At 38.4% G+C, this 26,818-nt stretch overlaps 1 protein-coding gene across 15 annotated transcripts in view; it reads left to right on the forward strand.

Annotated features, from left to right (window-relative positions):
* The window catches only part of ABLIM2 (actin binding LIM protein family member 2), a 138,649-nt gene extending 113,276 nt beyond the window's left edge, over window positions 1–25,373 (forward strand). For 10 of the 15 annotated variants that reach the window (XM_027642687.1, XM_027642693.1, XM_027642697.1 and 7 more), the window contains 7 exons: window positions 1,623–1,675; window positions 2,284–2,392; window positions 6,834–6,892; window positions 8,863–8,917; window positions 10,273–10,337; window positions 10,513–10,593; window positions 23,636–25,373. In XM_027642687.1, the coding sequence (XP_027498488.1) occupies window positions 1,623–1,675; window positions 2,284–2,392; window positions 6,834–6,892; window positions 8,863–8,917; window positions 10,273–10,337; window positions 10,513–10,593; window positions 23,636–23,749 (536 nt within the window). In that variant the 3' untranslated portion in view covers window positions 23,750–25,373. The remainder of the gene's footprint in view (window positions 1–1,622; window positions 1,676–2,283; window positions 2,393–6,833; window positions 6,893–8,862; window positions 8,918–10,272; window positions 10,338–10,512; window positions 10,594–23,635) is intronic. The other 5 variants (XM_027642689.1, XM_027642698.1, XM_027642700.1 and 2 more) reach the window with 2 other exon arrangements.
* The last annotated feature ends 1,445 nt before the right edge of the window (window positions 25,374–26,818 follow it).

Genomic DNA, 26,818 nt, shown 5'->3' on the forward strand with positions numbered 1-26,818 from the left:
ATGCATCAGATTCTCCATATGGATTTCTAATTTAGTGAGAGCAAGATCCATAAACATAATGTGGAACAACTTGTTGACTGATGATTTAGGGTGTGCTCCCAAAATATCAGCAAACATGGTTTATATCCTTCTTGCAATGTAGAGACTTTATTCCTCATCTGTCATATTTGAGTATTTCTTCATATTTATTTCTCAGAGAAGCAGCTTGCCATCTTGGGAAAATATCCCTGTCAGGATGCTATTGGCTAACTTTGAAAACCTTGGTTTTTTTCAAACCCTCTACAGTTATGGATTTTCTCCTCTAACCCATAGAAATTTTCTTTATGGCAATTTTTCATTTTTAAGTATCAGCTCCTCAGCAAAAGCAATTAAGCTCTGGATGTGAGCTGTGGGATGGCATCAGAAATTGGAACAGAATAACACTGAAAGGCTTTTGGTGGTGTCCTTTTGTCCATGTTGTTTAGATGCAGGGCAGATCCTCTGCAAACATACTGGCTGGGGAAACGGAGAGGGCAGAGTTGTTCCCAATTTGTTGGAAGTATTGCAGCACATGTAACGATGCAACTTAATCTCCTCTCCACCTCTGTCTCTAAGAATCTCATCTGAGGCTTAACTTTTGTATTAATATATTCATTATATTTATATTTTTCTGCCTACTTTGCATTGCATGGGGCCATTTTTTCTCAGGTGTTACAGACAGCCCCCTTGTTGCACTAACTTTTCATGGGCTTGATATTGTTCTAGGTCTTTATATTACTCCAATTTTACACCATTAAAACTGTCCCCAAAACTACATAGGACTGAAATTTTGAGAACTTATTTGAAATGATGTGAAATTTGGCACAAAATTTTTCTGTAAGATTCACAGGTGTAACTCAGTATCTGGAACAATACTCTGGAACATAAATGACACATTTGATGTTTGCGAACTATCTAATGAGTAGCTTTTAGGTTTTCAATTTTCTTAGCAGGTTGGAAAGTTATAAGAAAATAAACCAATGGTAAAATATCAGCAATATTTTTTATTAAAACACTGTTTAAGAGGACAATATTGTCAGAAAAGTGGTTGGTCAAGAATTTTGAATTTTAAACACAATCTGTCTTGTAGATTTCATGAGGAGTTAATACCAAGTTTGTTCCTAATGTTCTTTACCATCATTGTCTATCCTCTTTGGAAACTTAGGAGATCCAGGTGTGCTGACCACAAAATATCTGTGTGACCATATGTAGTTTCATTACCATAATAACACAGAAGAGTGCAAAATGGCTGCACTGTGTGCAGTGATCATATGAATCTGTCCTTAAGTTATGATGTAGAATTATTATTCTCACCAGTCATTCCCCAGAGACAGTTTCTTCCTAAAAAGATAGGTTCAAAATCCAGCAGGAATAGATTCTCTAAATTTACTTGAAGGATGAGTATTACTGTAATAATTTCAAAATTATTTTAAGTGATTCTGTGAAACCATAGCTCTACACATAATTTTCTGCCCAGCTCTATTTTATTTTAAATTGATTTTCTCCCACTCTTAAAAATATTTGGAATATAACTGCAGTCAAAACAGAAGACCAAAAAAATGTTATAGTCTGTTCTAATTTTTACAATTAACTTAATCTTCCAGCAGCAAGAAGATCAGAAGGCGAGGATGGAAGCTTGGATCAGGACAGTAAGAAGGTAATGATCAGATAGAACAAGAGGGAGTAGTTTATTGATCTTCCTTGAAGCAACTGTTTTTTAAAACATTTTCATACATAAAAGTGTTCTTTCATGTAACTGAAATAATCATTACTACTTTTAGGGCCTTTCCAAGAAGACATAGAAAAGTTTGATCTCTCACCCAAAGGGTTTAGAATGTACATTCTACAGTAAAGAGAAGTAGAGATATTGAGATTAAGAGCAATAAGCTCATGAATTTTCGCTCGATCTCAATATATAGATTGGTGATTCAGCTAATCCTGTGGACTTTTACTTAGGGTGCATATTAACACAGAAGAAAAACGTTAATAGCAAATTAATTATAAGACAATGACATAGTGCATCTTCTACAGTGAGGCACAGTGGGCAGCTTCATGAACACAGAAACTATCCTCAGCCCAGCTGAAAGTTTGGTAGCTGTAGTGTCTAAGTGATTATACAGTCCTTTATAATTTGTTAAAGGATGGTATGAGTTGCAATGAACATAGACATATGAGCAGTTCACAAGACTTCCGAGACTGGTAGAGCAGGGAACTGCATTCAGGTGTTAATCCTGTATCTTGTAACTGGCTCTTTACTCCCTCCAGCTGAAGACCAGTTGGCTTATTCTGAAAGGGGATATGGACACCAGAACTAATTCCCCGGATTCAGAAACACGGTCCCTGTCTCTTACTGCCGGAACCGACAGAGATTCCCGTGAGTGCTGCATCCCTGGCCTGCTGGCAAAGCTGAGTAGGGCTTCCTTCCTGTGGCAAAGGAAGGTGGCCCTGCTGCAGGGCCACATAGCTCTAGCTGGCTTTGTGCTTCATCTCTCTGTCATAATTACACCTATTTGTCTGTTTGTTCTGCCATGGCTTGTAAGCGCTCAGTGCCTTCAGACTTCGATAGCGAAACTATTTATAGTTTCATGTAAGTGAAAGAAGCAGCATTGCCTGTATAAATGAACTGTGTTGTCTTTGGAGAGCAGAGGTTCCTTACCACAAAAACCTGCCCCTCCTAAAAGTGCCTGTTTATTATATGCTATTTATTTTCAGTAGAAAGGATGGCAGTATCAGGCAGATTTTTCACTGGTGCTAAATACTTCTTAACACAAACTATATATTTTGAATACTGGTAAAGCCACTTCTTCTGTATTATGATAAGCACAAAGAATACTTTTCTCTAAGTGTTAACTTAGCATATGCTCACATTTACAACCTTATAAGGTCATAGGAATCTCCCAGGTGGAAAATGGAGTAATTTTGTAGCTAGATTCAGGTCTGGAGACCATATGCCCATGCTAGCCGTCAATACCACAAGCATGTTCTACACATTTCTTCCTCCATATTTCAGCAAGTCAGGAGCATCAGAATTGGGTCTGATTTTTACTTCTAGATTACACGAATGACAAAAAATAGGTTAAATGAATTTTAACAGATAACTGGGCCATCCCCTCCGTGCCTCCTCCACTTTACACCACACAGCAGTAGCAGGTCATCTGGGGTAAACAAGTTGGGGAAGCAGTTTTCCAAAAGAATGCATCCAATGCAAGGCATGTCTGGCAGCGAGGCTAGGATGTCAGTCTTGTGGGCATTTTGGTAATGTGATAGTTGGCTCCACCAACTTATATTAAGGAAATTATGGCTTAGCTATGCAAGAAAGAGGGAAAACAGATGCTACAAAGTCTGTCATAAGGCTGTAACAAGATAAAGAAGAAAGTTATTTCAGATCATCAGTCTCACTGGTCTAACTTGAAGGGATTTGATAACTTAATCCTCACCGAGAGATCTCATACATGTGCACAAGGTGTATTACAGGATTCCCTGTGCAGGGGAAACCAAGTCTGACCACCTCACACACCTAAGATCTCTAAGTCATTGCCCATGAATGAACACCTAAACCTTTCATTGTAATACACATGCTGGGTGTGTTTGGAAGCTTTCTGGAGTTGATCTGAAGCTTTTCTACACGTGTATTGAGAGAATAGTCCTTGAGCACAAAAGGGGGAGGTGTGTAGCACACCAAGAACTGTGTTATACAGGTACAACATATTGTGTTGATTTTTTTCCTGGGAATATTGCTATACCTGTCACTCTTCTATACCTGCATTTCTTTTATGATTTTTAATTCTCTTGGGAATGTGGAGCTATTAAAACTAGAAGTGCAGAAGATAGTTCATACCTCTGTGTCAGGGTCAATATCACCTTTGTGCCAATGCAATATAGGTTCTGTAGTTCATTTTCCATTGCGTTTTATCATCATTTCTCTGTCCCTCTTGAAAGTTGGCCCCATTACCCAATTAGCAGCTACACAGAAATGACATTGAGGAAGTTTTCTTTTCCTGACATTTGCACTTTTTTTTTCCCCTTTCTTTATGATTTTATTCACTCACCTGACTATTTTAATACCCACATGCATCCTAAGTAGTTCCTTCTCTATTGAGTGTTTCCCTATTTAGTTCTGAATATTTATAGCCTGTCACATGCCCCATTGGCCACGGAAGAGTAACTTCCCTATCTCTTGCCCTTATGGTTGAGAACTCTGACTTCCAGCCCCATCTTTGTGACATAGTCAGTGACTATCAGAGAAAATAAACCTTTTGGGTATAGGTTTGGTGCCAAGTGATTACATGCAGGGTAGGGGGAATTAGCAGGCATCAGACTGCGAACTGCTGGTGATGTGTCCAAATATAGTGAGAAAACAGCCCTGCATTTGTCTGTCTAGCCTCTGAGCAAACCAGGGAAGGATTATTCTGCTCTAGAAGGTATTTTGCCACATTACAGGATTTATATGCCCAGAAAAACACACCTAACAAGAATGCACATCAGTGAGAGGCTTGTGCAACTGGCGGGCAAGAGTGGAGCTTGCATCTCCTTACTTCCACCTGTGTGAATGGGTATTGTTACTGTATATGTAAATGTTTGATGGTTAATCAAGTACCATAAGTCATGATTTTAAGTGTCATATATTTAGGAAAGAAGACATAGCAAAGTGTGTAGCCCTTGCTGTTCACGTGTCCCTGATGTGCTGAGAGACAACCTCAGAATACCCAGATTGGAGTGAATGTCATACAGGAAAAAGCAGGAACCATATTCCTGCAGAGGGTAGTTGACGTTCAGAACTTGCCTAATTAGAGAGAAAGCTTGCTTTGTCTTGGCTAGTTACTCCAAAAAATTCGCTGTCCCAGTATATCTGCAGCGGGCTGTGACGGGGGCGGGGTGGGGGGGAAGAAAAACCAAAAAAAGGCAAAATAAAAGGTGTCTAACTTGGTGACTAAGTCCGTGGGAAACAGAAGCTGGTGAAATACAATCCCCTCTGGAGTCAGCGGGTTTCACTAGTGCGTTTTGGGCCATTTCGGCTCAGTTCTCCCGCTGGGTTTTCCCAGGTGGCCACACGGTGTCGCCTGTGCCCGCGGATGCGGCTCAGCCTGGTAGGCGGCTCCTCACTTGGGCTGTGTCTGGTTTCAAACTGATCTTTACCTTAGTGCATTTTTCCTTGGTAACTGAGTAATATTATTTGGAGATAGTACAAAACTCTCTCGCCTGCATCTCTACATCTCTCTCTACGTCTTCGCTGTAGCCAAGAAATTGAACTCCACACTGATGTTCAACACTAGCAGTTTTTTCCAGGCAGGAGCAGAGATGATAGTTTTGTTGCAGATACAGTCATTCTGTCTTGCAAGTGTTATACTTTTTGCCTTCTGGTGTCACTACCATTCAGATAACGGGCAGTTATAAGTTTCTCATTTCATTATCTTTTTCCCTCTCTTAAATATAAAAAACTCAATGGTAAGAGATATTGGACTTGCAATTTAATGTGATCTTATTGTTCTCTCTTTAAGTACATTAAGTGCTTTGAATTTTGGTTTTATCATGACTGTGATTCACTGGCATACCCTTATTCCATTAGCTTTCCATCCTTGCTCAGTACTCCACCTTTTATTTTGTGGATGAAATACTCCTTCAGTGCTGTAGCCCTTAACTAGGTTACCTTTCCCCTGTGCTGAGTACTGACATAGCACAACTCCCAGTGATCTCACTTCTTCTTTCCTTGTTTCCTTTTTATTTGGATAGCTGGAGAAACTTTTGCTATTTATTTTAATATCATTTTCAGTGTTTCACTCAGCTTGACTTCTGGCAGTCTTCACTTTATCTCAGCACATTATGAGCTCCTTGCTGATCCACCTTTTGTTTTTTTCTTTCTGTATGCTTATTCCTGATAATCTCCTTAGGGTTTTTATTAATCCAGTGGTGTCTAGATTCCCTTCCTACATTCCTTTTTGCACACAGACGGCTAAAACTTTTGACAGAAAGAAGAGCTGTACATTCAGTTCTTTGAACTAACTGACTTCTGTAACACTTTGCATCAGTTTAATATAGTTTCCTGTACTGGAATCAAGAATGTTTATTACACACGTTTGTTCATCTACTGTTTAACTTTTAAACTTTCTTATTAGGGTCTTATGATTAGAAGTAAAGGCTCTTCAGTTGTCTCAGAGTGACCACACACAGTTTCATCACTATATTACATCATTTATCCGTAGTAACACCATTTGCCAATTTTCTCCATCTTAAAACGTTCTTTCACTTGAGTGTTTATACTGTTGCTGATTTACTTTACCCGTAACTATATCTTCATTTTTGCTTTTTTCCAAGAAGTTTTACAGAAAGCAAAAGAAATTTTATGTTTGTTAAGGGTTTTTTTAAGTAGTAGGGTATCAATCCTTCTTTTTTAAGAAACAGAACCAAAAACCAGACTACATACAGCATGATCAGAAGTGATGTAAATCTAAAATGATGATACCTTTAATCCCAGTTTCAAGTCATGATTTAACACTAAGTTGGAGGACAGAGAATTCACAAGCTCTCAGATCACAAGCTTTGCATCACACAGCTGCATAAAGCTTCCATAACATGAGCCCCACAATTCTCTTCATGTCATGCCCTGGTGTGCTGTTATTTCTAGACATTGTTACACATGTTCATGTACATGAAATATGGAGAAAAGATGAGCATAGCTCAGTTATATTTCATCTCATTGATAGAATGTACTTACTGGTCTTGTAATTGCTATCTCTGGATGTTTTCTTGGATTTTGTGTTATAATAGGCTGTAAAGGATTTGCAAAAAAATATAGCTATGTCTTATGTCTTTTACAGGATTTCCATATTCTAAATCTGCTTCTCTACCTGGCTATGGAAAGAATGGCTTACATCAGGTAGGTATAGGTATACATTTAAATACCTTCTCCAGGAAATAATGTCTCATAAAGAGACAACTTGGTAACTAGTTGAAAATCTGCACAGTAATAACACTTCAAAGGTGTTTTGGCTGCCAGCCCTGTCTGACAGATTCATACCCTGTGTGGGTTAGAGTTTGTCTCTCTGTAAGAATAAGACTGACTGAGGCGTCTCCTTTTAATTGTGTGCATCATGAGCATTAAGAATCTTGAGTCTCCTCCCAAAACAAACAAAGGTCTAAAATGTACAGGTTGCACATATTAATAGATCACAGTATAGCCTGAATTAATGATAGAGATGGTTAGGCCTGTAATTAGGCAAGTAACAATCTTAGAGCAAAGCTGCATCCATTGTATTTCTTGAACCATGTTCTGCTTTTTTCCAGTATGCACGCACATGTGTGTGTGTATGTATGTGTATATACACACACAGTCATTGTACTTTTAAGGCAGGGAGGAAACTACAGACAGAATGACAAGCAGCAATCTAGAAGGAAAAATGCCTAAATTATGATCAGATCAAACTAGGCATTTTTTTCTAACCCTTTTTTTGCAACTTTTATTAGTCTTTAGAAAAAAGACATCTTTGACACTGTGGCTTCTCTTTCTCTCTGGAGCCTAGCATTATGGGTTGTCAGTTCATGGCTTATATTTTTAGGTGAAAAGTCATTATGGTTTATAGTGATAAGCTGTCAATACATAGATGCATGTGCACTTACATTTGTGTCCAAATTACATGGACAGGACCTCATTCAAATTCCCTTCTTTCTCCAGAGGAAGATGTGAAACCTGCAAAAGCACATAAGCAGGATTAAACTTCTCCAGTAATAAGAGTCAAACTGAGAGTCACTGGTAGGAGCTACAAGAGAGCAACTATCAAGGAGTACCTAAATGGATTTTTCAGTAGTTACTGAAAGTTCCATCCTTTTGAGTTAATATTACAGGACTAGTTATGCATGTGTTGCTTTGATACCTGGTTGCCAGAATTTGTCTCTGAAGCAATGAGTGGCACTGACATTTGATTGAATAAGATTTAGGAATTTGAAAGGGTCTGTATAAACCCATTCCCATCTATGAGTCAAGAGTTTTTTCCCGACTTTTCAGAATAAGTTTTGCCTGTAACCTGAAATGATCAAGGCACTGAAGTGCCCAGCCACTTATGCCCAGGCACTGTGCTGGTGAGGCAGCAAAGCCATCCCAAGGCTTCCCACAGATGAAGCCAAAGCAAATTCAGGAGCCGTGCAATGTGATGGGAAAGCAGCAGATGGCAGCATCTGTCCCCCCTAAAGGATCCCAAACCTGTAGAAAAGTTGAAAAGGTTGCTCATGGTCAAATCCTTGAGGCCAAAATTCCTCTTGGAATAGATGTCCCCTGTTTGGATTGTAGGTTCATACCAGCTTTTGTGGTTTGTTATGTTTAATCAGCCATCCCAGTGCTGCATAACAGAACAAACCAAAAGCAAACAATAAGGAGGCTTGCAGGTTATTGTGAGCATAGCTGTGCACACTATTGATACCCTAACAGGCAAAAATGAGACTTGGGGATAAAAAAAGTCATATAATAATGCTTTTCTGATTTCCTGTACTGTTTTTCATAATAGCATTTGCCAGCAAAGGAAAAAGATAGCACATATACACAGTTCTCCCTGGCCTTAGTGGCATCAGCGGTGTGAAGTAGAAAGCAGGAGAAAAGTTTCAGTGCAGCATAAGTGAATTGTGATCATGTCAATAAGATGTCTGCATCACAGGGAAGGGCATGTGACAGTTTCAGTCTTACCTTGCTTGCTTGAACAATTAGTTTGAGTGAGACTTATTTCTCTTTGTCTCACCCAAGGATCTGTATTTCAGTTGCATAGTACCAGCTGGTTTTCTTTTTTTTTCTCTCAACAACGTGCAAAGTGGTTTTGTGGTGTATTTTGCTGCTACATTGCTTCTTTCTTTCTCTGTCAGCCTGAAAACATGGGCCAATATGAAACGGACCAGGAGGCAAGCTGGGGGATGAAAGGTACATTGCAATATCATTTCCACTCTGCTTTGTGTTTTCTTCTTTCGAGAATGTTTGTTAACATATTACTATAAAGGTTACTATTCTGAGGTCATCCTATAGTTCTCATAATAAGGCCTAAACAGAGACACAGCTCAGTATCATATTTGTCACAGAGAATCTTCTGTTTACCAAGCCTAACATAAAGGCCTGAAAGAAGTACTGCAAGTCAGAAGGTGATGCAACCAGGCTGAGTCAATAGTAGGATCCTTGATATGTGTCAACAGACTCTCTGGTGTTGGTCTCATGTCAAAGACAGAAGAAAATTTAGGATAATCACTCCTTCAAGACTAATGTGAAAAAAAAAGTCCATTGTGCTTTTTGTTTGTGCTACAGTGTGGTTAAAATGTACAGAATTAAAAAATGAGAATTTATTTGCATTATATTTTTTTATTGCAGTTTAAGTGGACTTTGAACTCAATATGGAACTTGGGTTGGAATTTTCAAAAGAGCTGAGAAATTTTAGGAACATGCATCAATTCCTGGGGAAGAGTAGGATTTTATTTCCAAGACACCTGAACTCATTTTAAAAATCTTATTCTGATGCTTCACTTTATGCCTCTGTGTTGATACAAATCTTTGTCTCTATGTTTGAATAGTTTAAAGTACAGGTTTTGAAAAGTAGACTTATGTCTTTTATTTCAGACCATAAAAAGGTCTGTGAAAACATATTGGCTATCCTGGTTGCATTTAATAATCAGAGAATAGATGACTTTTTGGTAGTCATATATATAGTCACACAGACCTACTAGAATTCTCTTGTGCTAGTATAGATCCAGGACTCATTGTCCACACACCTCCAAATAACTTTTTCTTCACTATTGTTATTCCCACTGCAGTTAGCCCAAGTGCAGGATGTTGGCATCTTGGAATATTGTATTATCTTAATGGTTTTCATATATGTTCCCAAACTGACATGCCTGTAATAATCCATATATTTTAACTATTTTCAGTAAAGAACAATAAGGGCAGGACTTTTGGATGACAGACTGACTTAACTCTGCACAAAAGCCTCCTGTAAAAAGAAAATTCCAATTTTGCCAGACATACTCACCGTGTAACCCAATGGCATCAGGAGATGGATTTTCTGTAATAAACCTTTGATTTCAAGGACTATTGCTTTGGTAATAGACAGTGTTATAGGCATTCAGTGCATGGGGGTTAAATTCTTACTATGCATGCAGTTATCCAAAACTATTGAGAGGAAAGAAATGTAGTAGCATAACAAATTTCTGAGGTACCTAAATGTTTATTGTGGTGACACTAAAAGAACCTTACAAATTCTAAACTGTGAACCTGTTCTCATTCTCTTGCAGAATACAAGGTAAGAAGGGCTTTTCCAACACTGGAAGAACAAACAGAATCAGCACTTCCTAGCAAGGTTACATGGGTTCCTTTCTTTTTTTTTTGTTGTTGTTAATTTTTGTCCCAGTGAAATATTTGTCAAATCAGGATGCAAGTATGTACCACTTAAATTAGTAAGTTCCCCACATGGCCATTTCCACATATCAGAATCAGATTCAGCTGGAGTTCATATGCTCTTGTCTTTTTAACAGATTTATCCTTATGAAACACTTATTGTAACAAACCGAGTTCGTGTGAAATTGCCTAAGGATGTGGACAGGACCAGACTGGAGGTAGGAATGATATTTGCTCAACAGCTTTGCAAGCATTTCTCCTGTTTGTTTACCATGCTAGATATTCTGGTGCCTAAGTAATAGCAATGAAGAAGAGAAGAGAGGAATAACATTATGTATTGTATTATATTTTATTTCAAAAAAATCAGTTTGCGGGCAATTTAACTAAAAAAGAATAACCAAAAACCTAGCAAATGTCTGACCAAATGACATTTTAGAAAGATACTGATGAAACTCATTAGTTTTGGATGATTATACAGGATATTGAAACTTCAAATGGGGAGTGTGGAAACTTGGAGTTTGTTTTATTTTTAATTCCTACAAAAAACATCCTCCTAGAATAACAAAATATTACAAATAGTCTCAGTTTATCCTACAAATACATGGGCCTATATTTCCAGTCCATTGTCTTATTCAGGCTTTCCTTTGGCTATGTGATCCATGGTCAGTATGCTACAGTTTTGCTGTAGCATCCACCTCTCTCAGTAGTAGTATAAGATGGAGAAATGCAAATATAATTTATTATAACAGAATGCTTAGTTTCCAAGTTGATGTTCAGGCAGAATTCCTGAGGTTGATTTTTTTTTGACTGAGCAATGACAGGACTGAATAAAGACTCACCTAAACTAACGTATCTTTCTGTGAATTACTATTAAGAATAAGAAGTGATAAGAATATTAGACTTTTAGGAATATTTGTATCTAAATAAATTTACTGTATTTTTAACTTGATAATGTGACAAGAAAAGAAAAATTAATTTTAAAGCAAGAAAATAAGAAAAACTTTGAAGGAGCAGAAAGTCCCTCATTAAAGATAAATTTTTTAAAACAAATTAATTTATCAAATTTGCATACATGTAGTAGGTTTTCACATTGGTGTTATTTTCTTAAATACTTCAATGTGCTTGTTGCTTGATTACCCAGCAAGTAGTGTTGCTTTGATTGTAAGGAAAAAAGAGCCTCAGATGTGTGCTATTTTAAGCCTGGGATATAGCAAGGCATAATAGCAATAACAAAAAGCATGATGAGTCCGGAAAAAGGAGCAGAGAGTTGGAGGGATGCTCATCTGGACATATCTTATAAAGTTTTCTTTTATGTATATACATACACATTTGTATGTCTGTATTAAAGAATAGAGTCTTTGTTTAAACGCATCAGACTGGTCTGAATAGCAAATGTAGCTCTAAATTGCTTTTTTACGACAGCATATAGTTTGCTTTGGATGGATCATGCCTGTCCTGGCTGCTGTTATCTGTAACTCATACACCGTCCTCAGCTGGGATTGCTGTTTGTTTAACATTGGAGTTGCTCAGTCTGCCTCACACCAGGTGTAGAACAGGGCCTGTTGGCTCAAGGAGCCCGACCACTTCAAAGATCTCACAGAGATTTGCAAAAAAGAACAATAAACAAGATCTGCTTCAAACCTGCACCAGAACAGCAATGAGGGGACCAAGCCAATCCTGCTGATTGCTGCGCTATGCTAAACGTGTGCGTCTGCAGGAAGGACTCCTTTGTAGACCATCTCACATTAAATAGGGATTGGTAGTTTTTTAAACAATTAAATTAGCAGTTTTAATAGGATTGTAACTACTGAAAAAGCAGAGTCAGCCGCTCATCTACACATTCAAACCATATGCAGAGTTAAGTGACAAGCACAAACCATTGCCTTCCCTGCCGGCGTCTTCCCCTCTTCTCTGACCTTTTCTTCTGTGTTACAGAATTGCTAGAAATAAGTAGCTTTGGATAGAAAAACAGTTTATTGTTATTTCCTCTTGTGTCAGAAGAAGAAAATTGTAACTTACTTATTGACTTGTGCATTCAGCAGATTTCAGGCTTGCGCAAGACCCAGGACTCAGGGAGCCCAAGACTATGTGGGTTTATAGGTTTGCACAGAAACAGACACATGGACACAGACACACGCCATCTCTTAGTAGAGGGTCCACATAACATATCTTAGTATCTTCAAGCTTTTGAGGACAACACTGGGAATACTGGAAGCAGGTACTAAGGTTTAGATTTCGCCATTTCTTGAGGTCCATTTCACATTTACTACAGGGCGTGATTCGATGCTTGGAATCTCTAGGAGGCAAGTGCTCTTTCCGATCAGAATTGGGTGCCAACTTGTGTTCTACTTCCATTCTGCACAGCCAATGTCACGTGTGAAAGGGCTGGATTTTTCCTACAGAAATGGACATAGCAATGCTAAGTCCATGTATTGTCCAAACTGGAGAGTGATCTATCTAGGCTAAGAAAAAAAACCACATGTTCTAATACACTAATTTTATTCTGATCAGTTTTGTGGGCTGAAGCCACACCTTGCCCTCGCTGCTGCAAATCAGAACAAGCTCCTGGGTGTGATGGCTGTGCTCAGGGTACAGGTGATGCCAGTGAAAGGAGACTTAGAACCATTGTGTTTCATATCAGCTATCAAACCTGAAAGCAGTCTTACCATGTCCTCTATGTTTAGAATATCTCACACGTGATGTTTCTGATTTCCTGGTCTACAGAGCAATAAGCTGACTAAATTTGCATGAGCTAGATTTATTTAACAGCCGTCTCACAAGTTGACTTGAGGCAGGCTCCAGTTTGTGAAACAGTTTGTTGTGAACTTTGAATGATCCAGCACAGATGTCATGGAAAAGCCAGCGTTGTTTGTCTCTGATTCCCTCTTCCAAGGGAAGTCACATATATTGAGTGTTCCTATCATGAAAAGTGAACTCAAGTAGATGGTATTAGCTCCTGGGGTCAAATTAAGGGAGGCTGCAACGAAGGCTTGGCTGATGTTCAAGGACCGCAGGAGGGTGGGGGTTTAATGGATGGCAGTGTTTTCCTAACTTTGCTCCCATTGTGAGTATTTTTTAGATTACGCTGTTGTGCAAGAAATTTATTTAAAGGATTATAAAAATATTTTCTTGTAAAAATGCATATTTTTCTAAGGCCAAGAGGTATCTAGAGATTAGGAAGGCTCAACTGGTAATAAATGCACTCAAATAATAGTAATTCTTTCTTCAAAAGTACATGTATCTAAGCACAGAAACACTCAGCATATTTTTGTTTGCCTGTTTTAACTCAACAGTGAGACAGAAGTACCTAGTTCCTTGTGTTTCTCCAGGAGATGTTTATGCCAACAGTGAACTAATACATATAGCATTGAGAACTGGTCATAGTGAGCAGCCTGCTGATTTTTAAATACATTGCTGGTTCTTTGACTTCTGAATAAATAGCCTGGATCTTGCTTTAGTATAAGCTGATTAGAAATGCAAGGAATTTACAGTAGATAAGGATTTGGCCAAATACATTTTTTTCGGAGCTTCTCTCTACCACAGTGCTGTTTATTGTAATGTTAGATGAACGGAGCAGCATTCCCCTGAGCTATTCTAACAGGAAATGGTGAAGAACAAGTTCATTCAGATAATGTTGCAGAACAACAAAGCAGTAGCACAGGGGTGGATAATACAACCTGGGTGGAGAAGAGGAATTGCACCCTCACAGCATCTGCAGATGACATGAACTTGAGGGACCAGCAGTTAATGCTTAGGTGAGCAGAGTCTCCGTTCAGAGGGACCTGGCCAGGCTGGAGGAATGGTTGACAGACTTCATGAAGTTCAGTGAAGATAAATCCAGATTCCTGCATTTGTGACTGAGTAGTGCCATTCATCAGAACAAGATGGGAGGAACATCAGGTACTTGCTGAAGAGTACCTGGTGATCCTGATGGAAAATAAGCAGAACATGAGTCAGCAGCTCAGCTTTGTAGTAAAGGGGTTATAGAGTAAAACATGCCCTTCTCAGAGGTAGGCACTGGAGAGGCAACAGTCATAAGCTGCAGGAAGGGAAATTACAACTGAGTACAAGGGGAAAGTTCCTCACTGAAAGAGCAGTGCAGTGACTAGGTTGCCCAAGAGGCTGTGGAGTCTCTATGCCTGAAGGCATGCAAAACACAGCTGGACAAGGCCTCGAGGAACATGGTCTAATTTTAAAGTTGGCCCTGCTTTTAAGACCTCCATAAGTCCCTAACTTGCTTAGATTGGTATATTCTGTGAAGACATAATATAATTACAAAACATGATTTTTTGGTGAACTTGCTGCAACAGCATTTGAAAAAAAAATACATAATTTGGTTTATCTTGGAACTTTTTATCTTTCTTTTTTTTTAGTGCAGGGGCTTAAATGTAAGTGTCCTGAAGCAAACTTCCCCATTTTGAACAACTTAAGTCCTGAGTTTCAGAGACTATCACCTTTGGATGGTACACATTAGCACATTCCTTACCTGGTGGTTTTCCAGTGGTGATCCATATGACCTTTTTCACTTTTTCCCAAAGGAAGTTGGTCTTAGGACACTTTTGAAAATCTTAATAACTCTTTTAAATAATAAAAGGTATTAAAGTACTTTAGCCTTGGGCTCCTAAAAGCATGTACTTGCTACATTTATCTCAGATTGGATATTCTTTTCCTGGTCTTCACTCATAGTAATGCAGTTCAGTGCTTGCAAATTCAAATTGATGGTTCTTGCCTAACTGAATAGATTTATTTCTTTTTTTCCTCCTGAAGTTGCTTTTATCACAGAGTATAACATTTCTTTAGTGGTCACGGGCTGGTAGTTTTGAAAGCCAATATAGTTCAAGTCTTCTGTTTGGAAACCATCTTGTAGTGTTTTCATTTGATTTTCTTGTCTTAATGTATCTTAGTTTTTTTAGCCCTTTTTTTTTTTTGAATGTCAGGAGTTAAAAGCATTATCCCTTCATGCCTGTCAAATGCAGTAGAAAGTAAATTATTCCAGTTTTTGTTTGAGCCTGTTCATTCTTTGTTTGACAAGGATACACTGAAACAACTGCAAAGTAAAAAAAAATACTCTGGAATGTCAAGTAGCGAAGTTTCATTTGCCACCTTCTCTTGTAAACAGAAATGAGAGATTTAAACATGGGTGCGGTCTTGTTTGAACAGAGCACTCACATTAATTCAAGCATGCTTTTCCTCCTGGAACTGCTTGTCTGGATTTGCTTTAGGGATAACATTTTTTTCCACTAGTTTTTATTCAGCAATCACCCTGGGTTCTAGCCATTTGGGCTGCAAACATTTTAGAGCTTGTTTCCAGTATCTGAGCCTGCATTTATAAGAGCCCGATCTCCCAGAATCCATTCATACGAGTAATGTTGTGTGTCCCACCTCCTCTGCAGCTCAGATGGGGAAATTCAGAGCAAAACTGGAATGCTGTGTGTTTTAACATAGAGAAGCACAGTTTGTAGTTTGGGGCTGGATTTGAGGTTATAGGCTCCCTTTGCAATGAAACTCATAACCTGGGGTGAAAAAGTGCAAGTCACTGACTTCAGTGGAACTACTTCATACTGTTTAACTTGAAAAATGTATGTATGGCATTTCCTATTCTAGTCATGTGCTTGTGTTGTGATCAGTGATGCATGTCTATATAAGTTTTCAAAGCCTTTATAAAAGGAGCCATTATAAAATGAAAATATGCATTAGAAATGATGTGATATGATGTGAAAACTAATTTCTATGTGAATGGACACACTGTAGGAGTGAACAGACATTAGATGCAGACCATTCATATTACATTCATATTACATTCATTCATATTGCATTCATATTACAGATGCACTGAAGTCCAGACTAAGGGAAAGTGGAAAATCTGCTTTACCTAAATCCAATGAAATGTTTGAGACTCAAAATCTTCTTTGTATTTTCATAATTCAATATGGATTCCTATATTTGGGTTTATTTATGACTTATTTTCTTAATTATATTTTTCTTAATTGTATTTTTATCAGCAGTCTGCTGAAGGCAGTGACTTATTCAGTGTCAGTATGAAAATTTTCATTTGGTTGAATGACAGGATGATGCCATAGTTTATCCTCAGAGATGTTCTATGTGTGTGCTGTTTACATAATATATTGATACACCTGAGAGAAATACTTGTATTTTTTTCAGTATTTTGTATCTTTATGGATGACTCAGCTGGGAAAAATACTGACTATAGAATGCTACTATAGAACATTTTCTGTGTGCCTTGTGATATTTCACAAGAGGTTAGGCTGGAAGTATCCCTGCAGTAGCAGTGCTGAGTGGAATGCAGCTTGTCTGTGAAACTTCATGGTACCCTGAAGTACTAAACAAGATACATCCACAGATCCAGGAGCCTTGTAGTTTGGGGTGACATCAGCGTGAGGAAGGGTTTCAGACTCCTTTTCTCATGGCTTTCCCTGGGAACCTTTTTGGGGACCCACACTGCTATGTGGAGAGGGATCTACAACTTCTGCCAAGGCTTGGCTGCGCAAGGGCTCCATCTATGTGGGGATGTGACTAATTGCCCTCACCTCACATGACCACAATTGTAGTGCCTGCTGCCTTTTCCTCTGATCGACGGAGCTGCCCTGTTATCTTTTGATACCTTTTGAAGTTCATTAGGTGGTAACTCATGCCATTTCTTAACTTCCCCTGCCCTATCACATAATTACTTAATAGTTTGAAATATTTATTGAGCATGAAGCTTAATTACACCGTAGATGATCAGAACATTCAATACTCCCTTGGGAATCTGGCACATGGCTAATTACAGCTTTGTAATTAGCCATGCAGCACGCTTAGAAGAAGCCTCTAAGCCTGCCGAGCCCCAGCAGTGCAACAGAAAGACAGGTGAAGAGTGCAGACCTTGTGAAAGCAAAATGAGGATTCAAAATTAAATAGAAAAAAGAGAAATTTTTCCAGCAAATTATACTTAGGCGTCTGAAACTATTATTTGGGCTAAGTTTGAGAGGCATGAGAGAAGGGAATGGAGAGGCAGGGAAGAAGATAAAAACTAGCTTTTATTTCTGGATTTGTGAATCAGAAATTGGAAGTGTTACAAGGACTTTGGACAAAAATGAATTGAAATAGACAACTACTTAAAATTGCATTCTATAAAACAGAGTGCACAGTAGTGCTTCAGACTGACACTAGCTGAAAGATTCACTGCGGATTCAAAGGCATTGTAATGCTCAGCTGTCATTTCCTATGAACATAATAAAACAAAAAATGAAGGTGAAAGAAACCTGAAGTTTTACATTTCTCTAGGAATTAGGACTTTGATTTTTCTAGTCTTCAACTCATCACCTCCTACCACCCACTATGTACCTTCATTGGTTCAATATTGACTCATAAGGAAGTATGATATCCTCTGAATTTCCTGTATCTTCAGATTTTCACATGAGGATTCCCATCCAATTACTGACAAAGAATAGAGATGCTTGTGCAGCATGACCTGGTCACCACTTACTGCAGGACGGCTGTAGGTTAATTGAAATTTTCTCTTATTCACACGAATGCCATGTTTCTAAGTGTGCTGATTTTGGCTGGGGTAATTTTCTTCACAGTGGCTGGTAAAGAGCTATGTTTTGGATTTGTGCTGAACACGGGTTGATGATATAGCAATATTTTTGTTATTGTTGAGCAGGACTTACACAGAGCCAGCAATGCCTTTTCTGCTTTTCGTACTGCCACACTGGCAAGGAGGCTGGGGGTGCATGGGAAGCTGGGAGAAGACACAGGTGACCCAAACTGACCAAAGGGATATTCCATATTGTATCATCTCAGTATATAAAGTAAGGGAAGAAGGAGAAAGGGAGGATGCTTGGAGTGATGGTGTTTGTCTTCCCAAGTCACTATTACATGTGATGGGGCCCTGCTCTCCTGGGGGATGGCCGAACACCTGCCTGCCCATAGGAAGCAGTGAATTAATTCCTGGTTTTTCTTTGCTTATGTGCAGAGCTTTTGCTTTCTATATTAAACTGTATTTATCTCAACCCATCTTCTAGCTTTTACCCTTCCGATTCTCTCCCCAGTCCTGTTGGTGGGGAAGTGAGCAGGTGGTACACGGGGCTTGGTTGCTGGCTGGGGTTAAACCATGATGCCAAGTATTAGTTTCAAGCATCTCTGCTTGAAATTAAAAGCTCAATTATTCTTGGGGGAAAGAAAACTCATTTAATTAAATAAACATTGTAACTGTCTAGAATTATTACTGGCTTTTTAGCAGACCACAGAAATCTAAAGACAAGCCTCATTAACTTACAGTGAAAAGCACCACTTCTTTCTGAGATAACAATGTGGAGCAAGTATTTGAATGTGCAATTGATCACTTTTGTTCTGAGAGAGTCAAAAACGAGCGCGTGTTTGTACCACTCATTTTCATGTTCATGTTTCATAGAGCATGAGAATTTTCTATTCTAGTGGTTGCATTGCAGTGGAGAGGTTTAGCACAGCCCTTGCTTAGTATGTCGTAATAACAAACATCTGCATTTTAATTCTTCCATTGTGCATTTGTATGTTTTAGGAGAGCTAGCTACATAATTACAGCAAGGTGTGGTGACCCTTCTTACGCAGTGCTGTGCCCTATAGGTAACATCCAGGTGAGGAATAACAGCAACAGCATTTGGTTCCCAAACTGCAGGCCACCTTCAGACTTCCCAAACTGAGATCCCAAGGTTGTGATCCCATATCTCTAATCCAAAGTGCTGTCAGTGCAGGTGAGATATTGTGCTTCTGAAAACATGACTCCTCTTCCATGGATGCATCTAGTGGACCCTCAGTACTTTACTGGGGTCTCACTGTCTTTTTCTGATTTCACATGCAAGCTGGCACAAAATGCTATCCAGAAAAAGAGATTGACCACTATGGACTTTAAAAGCCCCAGATTAATACAATTTTTTCAAAACAACATGATGCCATAGTCCTTTATATTGTAGCAATTTCACACTTAAACTTATCCCAGATGCTGATGTTCTGATGCTGTGAGCTCCAGTATAGCAGTCTTTTTAGTGAAGAACCATCTTGAAACTGTTTACCTTATCTGTTAGCAAGGTTTTCAGGTAGCGTCACGTTAACATCATTATGTCGCTTCCAAAATTACCTCACTTAAATACAGTCGGTTCAGAGTGTGGGCAGAATGGGACCATATCATGGTCCTCTCTACTCTCCTCGATGTCTGCAATGTGCCCAGCTTTGCCACTGATGCAGAGCAGAGAAGGAGATTGAGTTAGGCTGCCTGAATATGGCCAAACTGTCACAAAGGGAACTAGGAATCACTAACTAGCACACTGTAAAACACCCAGACTTCCTATGTAAACAAGGCCAATACTATTAAAAAAGGGGAAGGAATGTTACTTTTACTAATAAGTTTGGCCATTTCTTTAATGGCCCAATGATGCACTGTTAACATAGCTGGATATTTTAAGCAGATCCATTCCTAAAAAAAAGGAAAACATGTTCTTGGCCTTGTAAAGCACTGCTTTACACACAAATTCTCTCATACCTCAAGATGAATATCCTCCCTATTCCCTACTCATAATTTTCAATTTCCCTTCTTTTGTTTGACTAATGAGAGAAGGTAACGCTTCAGTTAAGACAAATTAATATTCCAATAACTGAGAAGAAGCATAAATCAGTCCAAGATTTCTTAGAGGTACATTTTTCCTGCCTATAGGTTTGGGAAGATCTCTATGTTTTAAAGCTGTAAGGTTTAGGAAGGTCCCAACAATAGTGCAGACAAAATTTAATATCACATATACAAAGAAAAGTATGAACATTAACTTCCCACACTGGCCTATTCCCATGATGTTCAGACCCTTCAGATACTTGTAGACATTTACCATATTTTCTCTTAGTCATTGTTTGGCTGAGCTTGTACATGCTTAGGCCTTTTAGTCTTTTCTCATAAATCAAACTGCAACCCATAATTACTTCCGTTACTTTTATCTGAAGCTTTGCCAGTTTGATGACATCTTTCTGAGATCAAGATTTATTCCAAAATTCGAGAGAAAACTGTATTCAGTTTTCTAGGGTCAGTCCCAAAGTTAGAGCCCATGATGCTTAAGAAAGGGATGGTGAAAGTTTCTGAAATGCAGAGAGAAAACGGTGGGAACTGTGCTACACTGGGCACAGACTGGTGTCCTCAGAGAGTGTTCAGACCAAAGGGGAGGTGTTCCCTTCTACTAGATTTATTTTTGCATGTGGATAATGCATTGATGGAGTAAGAAACCTTGCTAATATTGCAGTCTGGTTTTTAGTCCTTGGGATGAGAGCGTATATGGAAGAAAATTAAAAGCAGAGAAACTGTGCTTTTCCATCTCAGTCACTGCATCTTTGGGCTGGAAAGTCTCAATTGCTTTTGTAACAGGCAGAACCAACTGAAAACTTGTGCAAGGAAGAAAAAAATGGTGCTGTTGTAAAACAAAACTTTGTTACAATTAGAAAACAAGTGCATGCAAAGAATGAAGGTGATGTCATCTGGACACAAGCACAAGAGTACAGTGCACGACTAATTCATACTGGCTTGGATAGCTGTGTGTGTGGACTGAATAATCACTAAGCCTGAGGACAAAGCAGAATGATAGATGGCAAAGTACAGCATGGGAGAGGAAAGGGGAAAATGCACAGCTTTTACTGAGATGTGTGGCAAGCTTCATTGGAAGGTGAAGGTGTAGTGAGTATTTGGCACTCTGGAGAGATGGGATGATGTTGGGCTCGCTGAGTTTCCCTCCGCTGGCCTTCAGTACTGAAACAGATCTGATGAGACCACAGCAGTGCTTAGGAATACAAGGTGTAAATTACCTCAGGAAAATGGTGAAAACATACTCCTTTTAAAGTTTTACATTTTCTGTGGGTTTGGATGATTGACAAAGTGTATTTACCTGCAGGGTATAGGCTTTCTCATTTTCTCTTTGAGAATGAACTACAGTTTGTCACTGCTTTCTCCTGAGTGAAGGATCATCTCAAGTCTTATTCACAATCTAGAAATAAAAATAAAATACAGTATGATACACTTTGCTCATCCAGACTTCTTTTTCAATTCCACAACCTATAGACATGTTCCTTGCTGTGAGAAATTGCTGAATTTAAGCTTACTCTCATTTGTCCACTGAATTACCAGGAAAATGTTTTTAAAAAATCAGTGCAGAGAGGAGTTATTTTCTTTCCAAGCCAAGTAGAATTAAATTCTGTCAGTGAGAGATTGTTTCTAAAATACATTGTCAGATGTTGCTCATTTCCATGCAAAAAGGGGTCTTCTTTGCCAAATATGCATGGCGTGTTTGTTCCATGCTATGAGCAGCGCTTATGGTGGGTTGCTGTCATTGGTCAAATGAAAAATGAAGGCTCAGTTCCAAACTCTTAGTCACTGTTGTTCTGAATATGTGGAATCTCAAGGGGAAAAAAACCAAGGCTGTCCTTTTTTAAGAAACCACAAGGCCCAATGATGACCATTCAAGGTAATTATATGTAGTGATTTCTTACAAACAATTTCATTAGTTTCCCTTGAGTAATTTACATGACAAAGATAAAGTCACTGTTAATAAGTGGAAAGTAAAATTTTACTCTCAAATTTGTCAAAAAAATAGCTTTGTCAGATAGGACAAATGGGGCTGTGTTCATCCTGGTCAGGTAAACCATTGTGGGATTGCCCGGGCATGTTAGCTTGCTCCCTGTCACAATTTTGGCTAATATAGGGTAGCACTTTTCCAGATGATGCTGGGATCTGATTGAAATGCTGGACAACCTTGGCCTATTTGAATTACTGGTACATAGTTTAAAGGACCCAGTGGCTCCCCTTCCCCTGAGGAGTGCTGTGCTCCCTTCTGCCTTCAGCACGTTGCCCTCAGTGTTTGCTGGTAGCATTCATTATTCGTACTTGTGAGGACTGTGTCTCCTTTAACATTACTCCAGGCTTGCTTGCTGGCATGTGTCTGGAGAGTGAGTCATGTGGACTAGATGGTGTTTTTGAGCCTTCTCCAAGTGATGAGCACGCTGAACCCAGGTTTTTCACCACCTGGGAAGTCCTTCAACCAGGAGGCAGTGAGCTGAAAGGAAAGGGCTGATGTCCTTCCCTTGAAATGACGCAGTTGTCTAATGTGAGAAGAGTTTGATTCTGCTGTGTGAGGCAAGTCCAAGCATTTCTTTTGCTTAGCAGCTTTGTGGGACCTAATTTTTGGATGCAGGTGGTACTTCAGCAAATGCTGAAATGCTGAGGATAGGGCTGCCTGGGTGTACCTGGAAGGAGAACTGTGTCTGGGGAGCTTTAGGTCAAGAGCTTGGTTGGGGAGGAGAAAGATTGGAGGCCTTGTCCCAGATTTCAAGGAAACCTTTGTGGGAGACAGGAGTGCATGTTTAAATATTGTGATTTTTAATTATCATTGCCCTGAATGTGTCCCTTAACTCATCAGAAACAGAGAACCGTAACTGATACTGATGAAGTGCTTGACCAAGGGTTAGTCCACAATTATCAGAAGAATTTGACATTATATTAATTTCTAATTCATACATTTACCTCTTCTGCCTTTTCTGTGTGTATATTAATAATTGTTAGGGAATTGTTATCCTACCTCCTTCCAATTCTTTATATTGAATTTCTTCCCTTTCTCTTGATCTCACTTTTTACTTTTTTTTTTTAATACTGAATCACAGAAACATCAAATAGAAGGATATTTTTTGACGTTTAGAAAAAAAAACAACCTTATCCAACTTGGACTTCTGACTAGAGTCTATGCCCATGGTTAAGCACATTGTGGATTTAAGAATTTAGCAATGTGCTCTCTCCTTTGTTACAAGGGTGCTATTAGTGGACCAGTGTGGTGTCTACTGCTCTCATTAAAGATCAAGGCAAAACAAATCCAACTCTGAAATTACATTGTTATCAGACTCTTTAAAGTCCTGGATGACTTAAATTTGTTTCAGTGTGCTCTGTCATCAAGCACTCTGGGTAAACACATACTTTTTCCCAAAAACCATAGCTTCTGCTCAGTTGGAAAGAGCAGAAAAGACTATTTAAAGACTATTGAAAAGACTTTTTTTTTCAGGAAGTCACTACTGCCATCAATAATTTCATTTCCCAGCTACTCTGAGCTCGTTTGGTTTTGATGCAGTCTTTTCCAGAACCGATTTTGGAATTTAAATGCAAACCCTAATGCATTATTTTGTGGTGTGTTTTAAAACTTAGGAAGGGCAGAAATATTCCTGTGCACAGATGAGCTTAATAATACCTTTTGTATTTTCATTTTAAAGAGGCATTTGTCCCCTGAAGAGTTCCAGGAAGTCTTCAAAATGAGCATTGAGGAATTTGATCGGCTGGCACTTTGGAAGCGGAATGACCTGAAGAAAAAGGCCCTGCTTTTCTAAACCCTCCTGGATAAAATATGTGCTTAATCAAAACAAAAATAGTCTTGCCAGAACTATCACATGCACTTGCTGTTGAACCATTGTCCAGCTTCATTGTGTTAGTATGTGTCGGGGGAAACAAGACAGATTAGATGGTAATGTGTTGGGATACAGAGAATTTGCTAATCCTGCATTTCCAGCCAGTTTTGTCAGTAACTCCTGGTCCTACCCAGTTTACAACGTGCGAAAAATCTAGCTTTAAATTTATTGTTGCTTGCAGTTATTGCTTGATGCATATGGAAATTCTGAAAGGAAGAGAAAAAAGTGTAGCTGTGACACGGGAAATGCATCCAACATTTTGTTCCATTAGGTTTTATAATGCAATTTTTACAAAATCAAGTAAGTAATTCATATAAAATTTTCCAGTGGGGGATCACATGCTATAAAAAATATGGTAAAAGCCAAAGAAAAGCATATCCGCAAGCAATTATTGCAATTGTTTATGTGTGGTACTTTTTAAGAATGAAAGCAAAAATATGGAAGCACCTTAATTCTACTTCTTATATTTAAACACAGCATACTCTTTAAAAGGTCCTATTTGTCTAGAAGGTAACTAACTATCTTTAATTACAACACCAGAGTTTTTATTTTATTAAGAATATATTGTGACATAAAACAGTTATAATCACTAAAATGTATACAGACCTACGTAAAGATTTAGTCCCATTCATCAGGAAAACTGAAGCCTTATACAAAACTGGTTTAAGAGTGTATTGTGCCAGAGGACTGTGTTCTCCTACTAGTTTGGGGTGTTTGGAGAACTTTTTTTTTACATTTCATGCTGATAAAAATACCATGCAATCTTAATTAGTATGTAGATAGATCTATCTACCTATAAAAGAATTATTTTCATTAATATATGTCCTAAGTGAAGACACTCTTACTTTCTCAACTTTCTGGCTTTACATAATAAGCCATGAGAACTGTGATGGCAATTGGTAGATGTGGCAATGGAACAGTTCAGCATAAAATGTAACAAAAAAAGCTTGGTGTGCTCTATCAATTATACAGCCAATTATAATCAAATATATAAAACCCTCATGCATTACTATTTGCATGTTTCTGTACAAATCAATTTGAAAAGAAAAAATCCTATGTGATACTGGTGCAGTACCTTGAAACTGTCTTAAATAACAAGAAAAGCTAACAAAATCTAAGCGTTAGACCTTAATATCTCTTCCAGCTGAAAGACTGTATTAAATTTAATAGTTTCATATGGTCAGAAGTATGGTTGCTGACAAAGAATGTTTTAAAGTGAGTTGCTAGTTTTGTGTGATACTAAAAGAGCATTACAAAAAGTACGTTTTTCAGCCATGTGTCAGTATTTTGCATTTTTACTGCCTTGAATGTTTGTACTCACCTCCTACTTCACTATGTCTTTTTGCATTTCCTTAAAGTAACTGGTTAATATATGCACTACAACACACTATTTCAACTTGGAAAAATCACAGCATTGAACATGCCTTCTTCCAACTAACATTCAAAGTCCATGCTGTTGGAAATAAATATTTTCTCATGACCTAAATGTTTTGTCTGATGATACAAATGTTTAAAAAAAATTCATTAAAACAAAGACATAACTGAATTACTTTTCTAATGTGTGTATAATTTTTAGATTGTACTGTTGCTTTGGATAGAGTCTTCCCATGATATTAATGTAATGCCACTGAGGAGAGTGTTGAGTGTACTTCAGTGTGTCAAGTTACTGTAAAATTGGTCATGATTTAAATAATCCATCAAGCAACTGTCACATTTCACCAAGCAAAAGCTGCTTCACTGGTGATCCACACTGTAGAGAACCATTGGCCAGTTTTAAATGAGAGCACCTGTAGACCACAACCTCAGAATAACTTGTTATGTTCTGCACATGAAACTTGGCAGTGCACTGAAATGGGTCAGTCCTAAACATGATCAGCAAGGCCCATTGCTACTATGAAAAGCTAAATCCAGCAGAACAATGGGTGAGAGAATGATGATGAGGAAGTTAGATGTTGGTGAAGACTGCTCTTCTCATCTGCACCTTCCTGGGACATCATATTGGTTACAGGCATCTTCTCACTGGGTAAAAAACGTGCAGGTTGATCAAATATGTCAGTGCAGATCAGGTTAGATATGGAACTTTATAAATAATTTGAAAATTTCTTTCCCACAGCAGCTGTTGTATTGGTGTAGGATTCAACCTATGCCGTAAGGAAAAAGTGCATTACTAAGAAGCACATGTGATCAACAGCTCCGTGCTGCTGTACTGTTTTATGTATCTGCAGATGTATGGCTGATGGCAAGCGAGGATGGTGAGATCATGTGAGCTGCTTGACCCATTTACACTGTTTTGAGAAAGTTAATCTGTTATAATGTCAACGCCTTTAAAAGTGTCTCTTGAAGGTCCTTGCCTCAGGTAGCTGAGCTAAATCAAATACAGCTCTTACTTTACATGCCCCCATATAGACATTTTAGTTCACAAGCATCAGTTCTTATCACAGTGCTCAACTGTACTGGGAGTAGTATCCCATCATCTTTCTATATTTGTTTACAAGTCCTTTTGTCATTCTGTGCTCCCTTTTATGGTCAATGAAGAGAAAAAAGGGTCTTCAGTCAGATCCTGATGTTCAAAACTAGTGAGATGAATTACCCCAATCCTATTCCTGTGCACTGAATATAAAGAAAGCCAATCTCACTGCAGAAGTATACATTGCAAGCTGTCTAATCTTAGATTAAATTGATTCTATGCCTACAGCCTATCAGTGAAAATAAGCCAGATTTTATCAAGTTAATACCACTGGCAGTTCCTTGACCATGTTACCAAATCACTTTCAAGCCACCAGGAAAGTACTTCAAATTGCACAGATCTCACAAAACACCCTAACACAGTAATTCTTTGTGTTCATTATACTATTCACTAAACAGGCATGTATTCCATGCCAAACACACAAAACTGTTTTAGAAGACAGTCAGTTTATCAACTTATGTTCCTACTACCAGCCAAAACCAAAAAGGAATTTTGGCTTTCATACACAAAACTTTTGCTAACTT

Source organism: Corapipo altera, unplaced genomic scaffold (genome assembly GCF_003945725.1).
Source record: "Corapipo altera isolate COAL_440 unplaced genomic scaffold, ASM394572v1 22, whole genome shotgun sequence".
NCBI classification, from domain to species: domain Eukaryota; kingdom Metazoa; phylum Chordata; class Aves; order Passeriformes; family Pipridae; genus Corapipo; species Corapipo altera.